Source organism: Astyanax mexicanus, chromosome 23 (assembly GCF_023375975.1).
Source record: "Astyanax mexicanus isolate ESR-SI-001 chromosome 23, AstMex3_surface, whole genome shotgun sequence".
Classification (NCBI taxonomy): Eukaryota; Metazoa; Chordata; class Actinopteri; order Characiformes; family Acestrorhamphidae; genus Astyanax; species Astyanax mexicanus.
In genome coordinates, this window is record NC_064430.1 from 4,838,981 (window position 1) to 4,852,588 (window position 13,608).

The following is a 13,608-nucleotide window of genomic DNA, read 5'->3' on the forward strand; positions in this document are numbered from 1 at the left end:
CCTGTTTCTGGAATCTACTTTTATTGGTGGAAACATGGAGAACAGTTAATTAGGTTTGCAAACCAGAATGGTGTCGGTTCCACGTTGGATGGAAAGGCGCTAATAATGTAGAATAATAACTCATAATCATTTATAGTTTATTCACTTTCCAAAATCAACACCAAATCCAACATTGATTCAACCATAACATCAACGTTATTTCAACGTTGAAATGCCAGCTAGGTTGTATACCGCTTTTCCATCATTAGAACTCTCCCAGCTGGCATTTCAACATTGAATCAACGTTGTTTAACGTTGATGTTATGGTTGAATCAACACATGATTTGGTGTTGATTGTGAAAAGTGAATCAACGTTGATATGGCAACGTTGTTTCAATGTCATACGTTCAACCTTTAACAAACCATAGGTCACTAAAATGAGAAAATCCTACGGTTAACAGAGTGTTAACAATAAACTTACATCACTGCTGTAAATCTGAGTATAAAAAAAGTTACCCATCACCACTACCAATCTCATTACTGAACATCTGATCTCAAAAACACTAAAACAGTAAAACTAATAGAACATGAACTTTCCCCCAGGTATGGTGAAGAATTGGGGTTAAATTAAAAAGCAGCTACTGCAAATAGAAGTAAAACTCTTTTTCATTCCTCCATCCAACCGTTTTTAGAAATTATATGGTGATTAAATGTAAAATGCTGATTCAAAAGGCAGAAGGTGGAACATTAAATGCTGATTCAACGTTGTTTTAACGTTGAAACAACATCAGACATTACTTTAATCATATTTTAGCCACATCAGGATTGTGTGTGTGTGTGTCTGTGTGTGTGTGTCTGTGTTACACATGTCTGCCTTTTGAACTTATTTCTTCACAATTACAAATCTGCTGCATGCCCTTTTTATGATCCTGGATTCCTCCGTCATTCCCCCTCATTCTTAGTGTTTGTGTGTAAAAACAACTAATAGTGTTCCAACAGCCAAACACACACACCAAACACACACACACACCAAACACACACACACACACACACACACATGCGAAGCTCAGTCTTTAAAGTTTTTTTATTACACAGTGGAACAAACCCAAGCTCTGAGGAATGCAGCTCCACATGGTAAAGGGTCTGAATAGGATATTCCTGCCCGCAGTTATCTCCGGTGGGTCTGAGGATACGTCACCCCACTGTCTTTCACTCAGAACATCTCCAATATATTCTTACTGTACCATCCCGTCCCATAGAGCTCCTCTCCATCCCATAATAATATAAACACTCAGCATTTTAAAGCATATAGAACAATATTCAGATGTACAGATTTCAACAAAAATACAAACACAAAAATAAGCATTTACAAATATAACATTTCTCCTCCTTTTAAAATAATAACAATAATATTGCTGTTTTACACCATATATATATTTAAGCAGTATGTATTTCAGGAGGATAGTCAGACTGAATGGTAGGACATGTTCTAACATAACTAGCAGTAAAACATATTACAGTTTTTATGGTGTGTTTTCTTCTCTAAAACAGCCTGTTTCACATTAACACAAGTCATTCCTATTGGTTAACTTGTGGAAATAGTCGTGTAAAAGGTCACGCAAAAAGCTTGTATCTCCAAAATTGCAGTTGTACAATAGACAATGTAATGGATGGTTCAATGCAAAAGTGATTTTTTTTTTTTTTTACAAGTCACGTTGAAGGATTTCTATTGGTCTAATTATATATGTTGTTACAGACAAAAACCTTGTATCTGCAGCTTTGTCATTTTTTTACTTTTTGTCAAAGATTTTATTCCAAGTTATTTTGGAGCATTTCCATTGGCCCATTCCTCATGAAATTTGCAAACAATAAATTACAGATTCAGATTATGTAAAAGAGTTAAAAAAAACAAATATATTACATTATATATACACTGTCACTGGCAGACCAAACTCCATCATATCTCCATTTCTGATTGTGTCGTATTTCTATTGGTCCATTCATCCTGAGATCTGTACACAATATAAATAACAGCTGGTACAGATTTGGATTATGACAAAAAGTGAAAAATCTTGTAAATATATTTTATATATTTATTGTCACTGTTTGCATTTTGAAGCAGTTCTGTTGGTCCATCAAAATGATGAAATGGACACAATATAAAAAAACAGATTTGGATTACGACAAAAAGTGAAAACAGAAAAGTATATTACATTATATGTATATAGTTTTTGGCAGACACAAAATCGTGTATATGCATGTTTTATCATTTTTTACTTTTTGGCAAAGGGTTTATTCCATGTAATTTTGATGGATTTCTATTAGTCAATTCATCCTAAAATTTGGACACCATGTAATGAACAACAGCCAGATTTGGATTATGACAAAAAGTGAAAATCGTCTAAATATATTTCATTATATATTAATTGTCATTGTTTGCATTTTGGAACATTTCTATTGGTCCATCAAAAGGATAAAATGGACACAATTTAGTATATTACATTGCATATGGTTTCACCGAAAGACAAAAAATCTTGTACATCCATTTATCCATTTTTTTGTCATTTTTGACTTTTTGGCAAAGATTTCATTCTAAATTTGGAAGCATTTCTACATTCATCCTGTATTCATTGCTGTATTGTTGCTGGCAGGCAAAAATAACCTTTTGGAGCATTTCTATTGGTCCATTCCTCAGATTCAGTTCATGACAAGAAGTGATAAACTGCTATGTATGTCAATATATGTAAAGAAAGATTTTATTTCTGCATTAAATAAAAAAATGGCCAAAATGTAGATACAAGGTCTTTGTCAGTTAATACCAGATTTCATTATGATTTTGCATGAAGTTTCTGTTTGAAGAGATACTGTGAATCAAGTCAAATGTGTATATTTTAGAATGTGCACCATAAAAAAACCTATAACTTAAACGTGTTTATTGTGTTTTTTTTGCAGAACATTAACTATCAAGTACTGTTCTTCACCCTCTCCATAACAATCAGTGTCCAGAGGATCTTGAATGTCCCTGTCCCAGAGACTGAGCACCAGCACCTCAGTATCCCAGCACTGTGGACTGTGGTGCTGCTGGTCCACAGCTGCTGATCCAGATGTTCATATATCAGTTCCATAAGTCTCTACTCCAAGTGGAGCTTTTGCACAGTATTTGCATCAAATTTTGCATCAAAACTCAATCAAATCAAACCGAATCAAATTAAGCAAGAATGCAAAAGAACAAAAACGCAAAATCGGATCAATCCAAACCGAATTCACCCAATGCACAGAAACAAAAATCCCCCCTACCCCTTCAGGTACTCGTTCTTGAGGCGGCTGAGGCGCGCGCCGTGGCTGCGCACGACCAGCGTCAGCAGCTCGTGGTGGTCCCCGAGCGCCGTGGCGGCGTTGCGCGTCTCGCGCAGCAGGTCTCGCGCGTGCTCTGCCATGCCCGCGAAGTCGTCGCCGGGCCGCCGCGCCTCCTCGCGCTCGCGGCTCTGTGCAAACTTGCCCTCGAGCTCGAGAAGCGCGCGCTCGGAGGCGGCGAACGCCTCACTGATCTGCGAGGTCTCGCGGCGCAGGTAGCGCGCGTAGCTCTCCTCGCCGTCCAGATCGAGCGCCACGCTGCGGGCGATGCCCTCCAGCACGCGCGCCGAGTCCTCCGCCTGCCGCCGCGCCAGCGTGAAGTCCTCGCGCACCGCCGCGTCGGCGTCCGCGTCCTCGCCGCACGGGCGGCGCTCGTCCGTCACGCGGAACAGCATCTGGCACTGCTCCGGGTCGTCGTTCTCCTCGTAGTTGCCGTCCGGCACGAAGTAGTGGTGGAAGGTGCCGTTGGACATCTCCGGGTGCAGCGGGCCCAGGAACAGCGCGTGCGCGCACACCGTCGCCCAGGCGCTCACGAGCAGCCCCGTGCGCAAAACCATCGCGTGCAAAACACGGGATTCTTTTTTTCCAAAGCTTTCAGAGGTGTCCTCTTTTTTTTGCACCAAAAAGCGCTCCGACTTTTACGCGCGCCTCGATGAACCCGGTGCCGCGCGCTCCGTACCCATATCCGTATCCACGCGCGAGCTCGAGCGCAACGTTCCGTTCTCAGATCTCAGATCCGACCCGGCTCGCGCTCAGTTGTGCTCACACACTCATGCACGCGCAGGACAGACTGAGGAGGCTGCGTCCAGAAACCCTTGCTACTCCTCCCTTCCTACTGAGCAGGAGGAAAAGAGAGAAGGAGTAGTAGTAAGTGGGGAAATGGGACAGCTGATTCTTTTTAATAGGATGTTGACTACAGATAATCTAAACCAATCACAATGCTCGCTTTCAGCTCAGCCTAATACTGCCCAGCCAATCATAGCTGCTGCAAGTTGCCATCCTTTTACCTGTTTTAATTGTTTTAACTGCTCTTTCCAGAGTAAAAAATGATTTTACTAAGACTGAGAAGTGATTATATATGTTCTACTGCCATGTACTGTACTTTTGGGGATTTTATAAAGTTATAGTATTTCTACACAATGTAAAACAGATTTCGATAAATAAATACATTAATGGGTAGGATGCTGTGGTGTATCCTCCACTAAAAACAGCTTTGAAGAGGATTTTAAGTGGATCGGTTTGTCTTCGGTATTTGGACAGGTGGCAAGGTTGTGTGTGAACCCACTGTATGCCTCTATGGGCTCAGCTTGAATATTTTTATTGAATTCTTAAATCATAATTGCAGATTTTATTTTAGTGTAAAACCTTTGACACAAATTTAACTAGCTTTTTAAAATTACATTTAAGTGTTTGCACTTTAAAGTGGTGAAATAAAACTTGGCCCCTCTATGAACATTGTGGCCCCTTGATAGTCCCTTACTCCGAAAAATCCAAGATCCACCGCAGGTAGTGTGTATGCATGCATGTGTGCATGTGAGTGTGTGTGTGTGTGTGTGTCTGCCCAACATCTGGCTGAGCGAGGCTTTAATGATAGCCCAGCTCCCTCTCTCTCAAATTACAAACCCCTGATACTTACAAGGCAGAGCACAGCACCGGCTGGAGGACAGGATTAAAGGAGCAGGAGCTATTAGGAGCTTTTAAGGATGGCAGTGATTGGGGAGCGAAGGAAAACACAGACAGCAGAGGTGAAGAGGGAGGTGGTTGTGGTGGTGTTACGGTGTAACATCGGACAGGACGTCTTCAGACATGCTGAGATTTCCTCCTAGAGCTCCTACACTGTAAATTATACAACATAACGAAGTGTCCCAGCTGGAGCACGGCCGACCTTCAACTTAAAGGAGAACTCTGGTGTAAAATGGGACTTTAGTTGTAGTTACATAATAAAAATTACTTTCCTTTGATGAGTAGCACACCTCCGCTCTCCAACAGCATTCTGAGATCCAGAAATTTGAACAGTTGAAAACACGGGGCATAATTTGCCCTGATAAATCGCTTTTTCCACCGTTATCCAGCTCAAAGTAGCTCCACACCTCCTTGCTAGAATCCAGAGAGCCCTGGCATTTAAAACGAGGCATTAACAACTTCAAAAGTGCACAAGAAGTTTATTAAAACCTCTGTTTACACCCTATAACGCTAGCTTCAGACTATGTAGACTCTGCATAGTGTAGTCTTAATGCCTAGTTTTAAATGTCACAGCTCTCTGGATTCTAGCAAGGAGGTCAATTGCCATTTCTAATTTAAGTGTAGGGTCAGTTGTGTCACCTTGCTTTTTGCTATCTTACACCCAACAGTCTATTGTCACACCTTGAGCCTGTGTCGTTAAATAGCAACAGTGCTTCTAAATATATAACTCTGTAAAAAAATAAGAGACCACTTAAAATTATAAGTTTCTTTGATTCTACCAAATTAAAAAAAACTCTGTAATATAATCAAGATTGGATGGTGGATGATCACAAGCCATTAAACCAAGCTGAACTGCTTGAATTTTTGCACCAGGAGTAAAGGCATAAAGTTATCCAAAAGCAGTGTGTAAGACTGGTGGAGGAGAACATGCCAAGATTCATTAAACAAAATGTAATTATTATTTTTTTTTCTGCAAATAAATGCTATAAATGACAATATATTTATTTGGAATTTGGGAGAAATGTTGTCCGTAGGTCATAGAATAAAACAACAATGTTCATTTTACTCCAACATATACCTGTAAATAGCAAAATCAGAGAAACTGATTGATGGTCTTGAAATTATTTTTTTCTGTTAAAAATGACTTTTCCTGTCGTTGCGATAGCAAAGACACTGATACGCCCTAAATCAAGCTGCACAGTGCATGTTTGATGGCTTAACTATAAAGTCTGCTGAAATTGGGCCTATAATGTCAATTCTAACATATAAGAGAGGCCAGTTAAATGATCTGAGTGGCAGACAGATTGCCGGACGCCCCTGGTTGCTTTTCTCTGGCCTGTATTGAAGGTGGCAGGTGGTTGACGTGGCTCTGAAAGGAAAAGCTCTCTCTGAACTGCTGTGGTCTTCATTTCCACTGACAGCTCTCCTCGCAGACCCTCGGAGCTGCCCCTCACCACTATTACCCCGGAGAGGAGAGGGGCGCTGAGTGATGATGACGGGTCGTGACCTCTGTAGAGCTAGAGACTAAGCAGGCGCTGCTCAGCCATGACACCATGATGAGCTCTTCTTTCTTTCCTACTCTCACAGGGGCCCTATAGCAGGAGGGTGTGAACACACACACTCACTTAAACACACACACACACACATAATAGAAAAATACTACTTACTGTGAACTGTCATCCAGACGACGCTGATAAAAGCCAGACGCAAGTGAAGCGAAGGACAAGCCGGCATTAAGACAAATGATCTCACTCTTAAGAGTCAACGTCTCTAATGCCTAAAGAAGAATAAAATTAGAATAAAAGTACCAAATAATATCTTTATCCTTACATGCCATAGAAGAACCATCATTGGTTTTCTCAAAGAACATTTAAATTCAGATAAATTCTTTTGACTGATTCAATTGAAGAACCATTTTAAGCTCCAATAAAGAATCAAATTTTAAAAGAGTGGTTTTTGTAGAGATGCCATAAAAGAACCATTGTTGATTTCTTAAAAAAAAAAAAAAACTTTAGTTTAAGTGGTTTCAGTTGAGGTCTTTGTTGTATATACTTCTTTCATGAGTTCGTTTTTCATTTGAGCTTTTTGAACAGATGACATAGAACAACACTTTTTTAGTTCCTGGAAGTTCCTTTCAGTGATTTTTTTTGGGAATATTGCATTTAAGATATAAGATATATTCAGGTGTATGTAACCTTCTGATTGAGTGGTTTAAGCTGAGGTCTTTGTTGAACGTACCATTTTAAGTTCCTTTTAAGAACTTTTCAGATGTTTTTTTTATTTGAGCTCTTTGAACAGAGGACAGAGCAACAATTTTGATTCCAAAAAGAACCTTGGACATATTACATTTAAAAACCTTTCCAGGCGTAGTTAACCTTCTGATTAAGTGGTTTCAGTTGAGTTGTTTGGTGAACACACCATTTTACGTTCTTTTAAAGAAACTTTCAGAAGTTTTTTTTTTATTTGAGTTATTTAAACAGGTGACATTGAGCAACAAAGATTGCATTTAAGAACATATTCAGGCATAGGTAACCCTTTGATTGAGTGGTTTTAGGTGAGTTCTTTGGTATGATTAAAAAAAAAAGCATTTTGTGTCCTGAATCAAAATATACTGATGAAGTGTAATCTCAAATACTGTATTTCTCAGCAATACTAGTTTTAAGACAGACATTTCAAACATAGAACAATTTTTTTTTTGTAGCTTTAGTTTTAAGGATGCCATTGAACAACATTTGGTGCTCCAAAGCTACATCACCTACCTATCCAATTAACTGCTCCATTCTGCCTTTAAATAACAGCACTCATTCAGGTCCTTTGCTGCCTTTCAGACGCTGATTGCTTGTTCTCCTCATTTTCTTCCCCAGCGCATCCAGGTTGGTCCCGTTCTTCCATATCTTCCATGTACGAGTGGATCTGCAGAGTCCAGATGTATTAAGACCTGAGTTGATGACGTGGCCTACGCCAAATACTTTATCCAAAGACTGTTTCTATATAACTTCTTTATAATATACATGTAATTATGCTTTGCTAAAAATGTATTAAATAATTACTAAATGCTTCCGGATAGAAGGATAATAGTAGAAATGCTTTGTGTGGATGTTTCTTTAAAGAACGGTAAGTTATAAAGGTTAGTTAAGTAATAAAAGTAGTTATTTTACAGCATTTCTCTGAGGAATCTCTTTTGGAACCTACATTTTTGGCTTTGGCCGGTCAGTGTGCTGATCATTGAGCATGCATTTGGCCATGACCAATTGATACAGTGCAATACCGCTTCAGCATTCTCCCAGAACCGTCAATCTCTTTACCATATGGACACTCCCACCATACATACACACTCTTCCTTCAAAGAGACATGCATACAGATGTTCTTACAACATTCAGATCCCTCACAAAGTGCTTTCTGGTCTGGTGTGTGTCACCAAGGATGATGTAATGTTGGAGGGGCGTGTCCTCTGTTCACTTAAGACAGAGAACTGCTTCCCCTTCAAGCTCCCAACAAATGCTCTTCAGAGTCGTAAAAAGCCACCCCAGACAGAGCAGAACATCTGAGCCAGGAGAACGAGGGGCAGACGCTTCGGCTGAGTGTGTTTAAATGTGTGTGTGTGTGTTTAAATGTGTGTGTGTGCATGCTTTGAAGAGTTTCAGTTTTCACTACGTCAGGATCAGTTGTTCTGTACCTTGCATTCTCCAGAGACGCTTTTAACTTTTACGACTTTTCCATGCACCGTTCTGAGAATCTATCTGCAGACACCCTCAACCCCTTTGAACCTGGTTCTCCTGAGGTTCCTCTTGCAGAAATGCACTATTAGCTGCTGGCGCTGACTCCAGTGTGGTCTCAGATCCTTCTAAAAGCAGAGTATCGTTAAGAACTTAAGAATTTCCTAACAATGGAAATACACTGTAAGCCTGGATAAGGAAACCACTTGCCCTAAATTTTATGAGCAATGTTTGCTAAAAAAAAAAAAAAAAAACAGTAACTGAAAGATACAACTACATTCTACTTTAAAGAACTGCTAAACACTAAACCATTTTTTTCCCATTAAGACCTAAAATGCATTTATTTGAAGTAATGAAACATACCAGTCCTGCTTAAAATTTGTTTAAACATTTCATAACCTTTAAAAAAAGGCTTTTATTGTGGTAATTTCTGCCTCTGCAGCGCCCTCTCAGGTTCAACTGTGCTATAATCTTGGACAATATATCCGTGAACTTTGGTAGAGAGGCAAATGAGCTCTCCATCATGCCCCGCCCCTAAACCCATACATCACCCAGTGCCCCTCCCAAACTACTCCTCCCATTTTTTTTTTTAGCTTTTCTTCGAATTTGAGCTGAGAGTGGAGTTTATACCCAAATTCTATTTTAATGTATTTATTTTTGGTATATTAATTGCTTTGCACAATAATTCTATGTTTAGGAAAATAAAATACTTTTAAATTTATAATTAAAATTTTTTCCTTAGTTTTGTGTGAGTCGATGAGAAAAAATGATCACAGTAATTAATCACAACAGAATTGTTCATATTAAGTGTCAGGTGGGGTGCGGGAAGGACGAGGAGGCGGACGCAAACGCAAACTATACAAACATTTATTAACAAAAATGAACACAAAATAAACATGGAATAAACTTAACAAGGAAACCAGGACTGAGCATTACAGAAAAACATGAGGACCACTAACAGACGTAAAAACGTACAAGGATCGACACGAGAGAAGGGAACACGGACTTTAAATAGTGGTGGACACACACGGGAAACAGGAAACACCTGGGACTAAGGGGCGGAGCTACAAATGAACACAGGTGAGTGGAAAACTACTAAGACAGGATACACAGAGGAGCACAGGTCACGTGGGGATATAACATACATGATACAGGGCCAGAAAAGGTAAATAAACACAGAAACATGAGAACAGGCAGGGACCACGTGACATTAAGACTTTTAATAATTTTTATAATGTGTTAGATTGGCAAAATGAAATTATATTATGCTCATATTAGTGCTGCTAATCTGTGATAAATCATGATTAAAAACATTATGAAAAAAGTAAATGCTGGTATTTTTTCTGTATTCTTGGGTGGGAAACACTTTATTAAAGCCTTGACAATGTAACTAGTTTGCATAAAAATACATTAACATTTCCATATTGATAGTGTATGTTAATGTAGTAACATTTAACTGAAATATAGATTTGTAAATTAGATCGAAAGGGAAAATGCTATAGAGCCATGCTATAGAGCTAGCAGCTCAGAAAACAATGCTTGCTCTTACAGCCTACAACACTGAGGCCAGGCTGTTAATCATAATACATGAGCTACAAGTTTACTTTAGGTAGCCTTGGGGAAATGACTACACACTGACGATAAGTGTCAGAAACTGGGGAACACACTCCATTGTTCAAAAAGATTGTGACATAAGCCAATGGAAAAAAGCTGGAAACATGCATTTGGTTGTAAGCGATTGATAGTTTAGCATTTTCTCCTCATCCATTTTATCCATGCATCACTCTTTAGCAATTTTAGCATATTAAATTTCATTAGAAGCACTGATTGTTTCATTAGGTATCAATAGCAGCTATGCTAATTTAAACAATGGGAACATTGTCCTCGTTTATAGCAACCTAGCTGAACTGAAGAGCTATTGTAATCAGTAATGTAGCCGTCAATAAGCAGCACATAATGGATATCATAGCAGAATAGTGTAAACGAACTAAAATCTCTGGGGTTTTGAGGGCTGTAGATACTGTTCCTGACTGAAACCGAGATGATGTAGCATAAATATCCGTAAAGTCACCATGTTATATGTGGGTAGACCCTTAAGTAAATCACAGCCCTGTGCGGTTCGGTTGTGGTCGAGCTGAACTGAGGCTGAATCCGCTTGGCAGGAAAAAGCTGGGCACTGGCATGAATGCCCTGAACCTCAAATGAACTGAGCCAGTGGGCCAGCATGTATCTGAAAGGGCAGGATTTATGAACGGGTGGTTGATTCGTCATTAATCCTCTCAAAGGCTCGATAAAGCTGGTCTTGCAGGACCCACAGCACTTTCCATGAAGGAAAAGGTCTCAATTATTGAGGCTTTTGAGGAGGAAGGCAGTAAAAGATGCAGATGCTGGGGACAGAGCCATCAGAAATAATAAGAAAAGGAACAGAACACAGCATTGGCGTGGTTTTCTATTTCTGTTTATTTTTTCTCTCAGGTAATCTCAGAGAATCTGTAAACTGGAGATACACATACAGATGCATAGAACGTCATACAGTACCAGTTAAAAGTAATAATACATTAATAACAATGAAGATAAATATATGGATATGTTTAGTGAACAAAACGTCAGCTTCATGAGGTAGAGTCACCTGAAATTACTTTCAGTTAACAGCTGTGCTCCACTTGTAAAGAGTTAATAACTTGAACTACTTGTCTTTTAATAAAGTGTTTGAGAGCATCAGTTGTAAAGTAGTGAAGAGGTAGAGTTACAGGTATACGGTGAATAGCTCTATTTGAGTAATGTTCTAATCCAAATTATGGCAAGAATTACTCAACTAAGTAAAAAAATAAAGGTCGTTATGATGAAACTGGCACTCATCTTGACCACCCAAAGAAAAGGAAGAGCAAGAGTCACCTATGTTGCACAGGATAAACTCATCAGAGTTACCAACCTCAGCCTCCTCCGATTTAGTATTTAGTCTTCTTTTTAATTACATTTTACTGAAATATAGATTTGTAAATGTATTTAAAAAGGAAAATGCTATACAGCCAACACAGAATTAGCAGTAGATAGATAGATAGATAGATAGATAGATAGATAGATAGATAGATAGATAGATAGATAGATAGATAGATAGATAGATGGATAGATAGATAGATAGATAGATAGATAGATACTTTATGGAACCCAGATGGAAATTCTTGACATCCAGTGGCAGGTACACATAGTACACAAAAGTTACAAATGAAGGATAAGATGATAATTATACATACAATAAAACATAAATTATATAAGTAGACTTTTTAGTGTGTGTGTAACGGAGAAAGTGCGGTTAAACACTGTAAAACACCAGTTACTGTGCTTATTGTGAGGGTAACTGATGTCAGTTGTCATACATAAAGTGCAAGTATGCAGTTATATCATAATTTAATTTCATTTAAAAGAAGCGAAGAGAAAATAAGCTTCCAACAGCAACAGCCTAAACTCACTTAGAACTACTCAAATAATTAAAGGGAAATCAGTCAATCCAAAAAGTGCAGTAGTAAAGACCATCAACAATGTCATGATAAAACTGGCTCTCATCAGGATCCCCCAAAGAAAAGAAAGAGCAAGAGTAACCTCTGTTGAACATGATGAACTCTTTAGAGTTACAAGCCTCAGTCTCTTCCGGTTACATCATTCTATAGAGTCCTATTGAGTTTTAAGCTTCAGAATCAGGCACCACAGAAGGTCTTCATTATCTGGATCAGGTGCGTTCATTTAGGATGGGAGCTAAACTCTGCAGGGTAGTAGATCACCAAGACTGGGATTGGGAAGTCCTGCACATGTGGCAAGCAAAGCACATGTGTTCAAAACCATTACTTTTTAAATGTCAGAATAAAGCTGGAGCGTTGGAGCCTATAGTGTCTACAGATGTTGAAACTAAACTCTAGAGCTAGCTTTCAAAACTCTGAAGAATATATACTTTTGGGCAAACTAGAAAATACTCAATTTTATTACATCTAATTATATTAGTTTTTCTTGAATTAAATGTATGATTTAGCAAATGAAAACGTGCCCTTACAGCCTTTTCAATGGGGATTAGGCTAATAAACCTGTGTTTTTTTAAATATAATGTAGCTAAGATGTGCTAAATAATAGCTAAGAGGGGGTAGCCTGAGGAAAATTGATGGTGACCTATGTGTAAATAGAGGTGGCATAAGCCAATGGAAAGATTGTGAGAATGGCTGACAGAATAAAACTCCAGGAGACTTAATCTGATGTTATGTCATTACTATCAGATTAAAGGAAAAAAACAAAGAGATTTAAAACTGGAAGCACATTTTCAGAACACTTTAAATTACAGACCTTGTCACATTTCACTTTTTTTGGTCTGTGACATCATGAGGTCACATGACATTAAAGTGTCCAGCTTAAAGTGAAAATACTATTTGAGTCACATTATGTATTTTTAAAGCTCTTTTCATTGGGAACACAGAATACTTTTATAATCATATTTTATAATTAGATCAGTTTTAAACTTTTTCTTTTTTTCACTTTTTTTCTACATGACACCGAAAGCTACTGGAGCTAAAACATTAGCTGGCCGTATCCAGTGGATGTTCTTTTGTGCAAAAAATGATTATTAAATCTGAGAAAAGACCCAAAGGCCTTCTGAAGTGTGAGGTGCAGTGATGCGGCAGAGAGCTAATGAAGGCTTCGGTCCCACAGCAGCCTTTTTCACTTCGTCACACACACATGTTCCCAACACTCGGGCCAAGGGTGACCTCAGAACAAGCTTCCAGATAGCAGCTCAGCTGCCCACTCTTATAAGGCTGGATTTTACAGCTCCAGCAATTAAAACTTTATTTCTCTAATATTATGACACCACTGTAGCTGGAAGCTGTGATGAGC

At 38.8% G+C, this 13,608-nt stretch overlaps 1 protein-coding gene across 1 annotated transcript; it reads right to left on the reverse strand.

The window, feature by feature from the left end:
• Positions 1 to 1,045: 1,045 nt before the first annotated feature.
• On the reverse strand, positions 1,046 to 4,210 carry fibinb (fin bud initiation factor b). Its single transcript, XM_007246976.4, has one exon. It carries the CDS (start codon positions 3,888 to 3,890, stop codon positions 3,273 to 3,275), a length of 618 nt encoding a protein of 205 aa, XP_007247038.2. The 5' UTR covers positions 3,891 to 4,210; the 3' UTR covers positions 1,046 to 3,272.
• Positions 4,211 to 13,608: the final 9,398 nt, after the last annotated feature.

What these genes read in the sequence shown, in the direction of transcription:
- fibinb (XM_007246976.4), bottom strand. Translation starts at nt 3,890, where the DNA reads ATGGTTTTGCGCACGGGGCTGCTCGTGAGCGCCTGGGCGACGGTGTGC.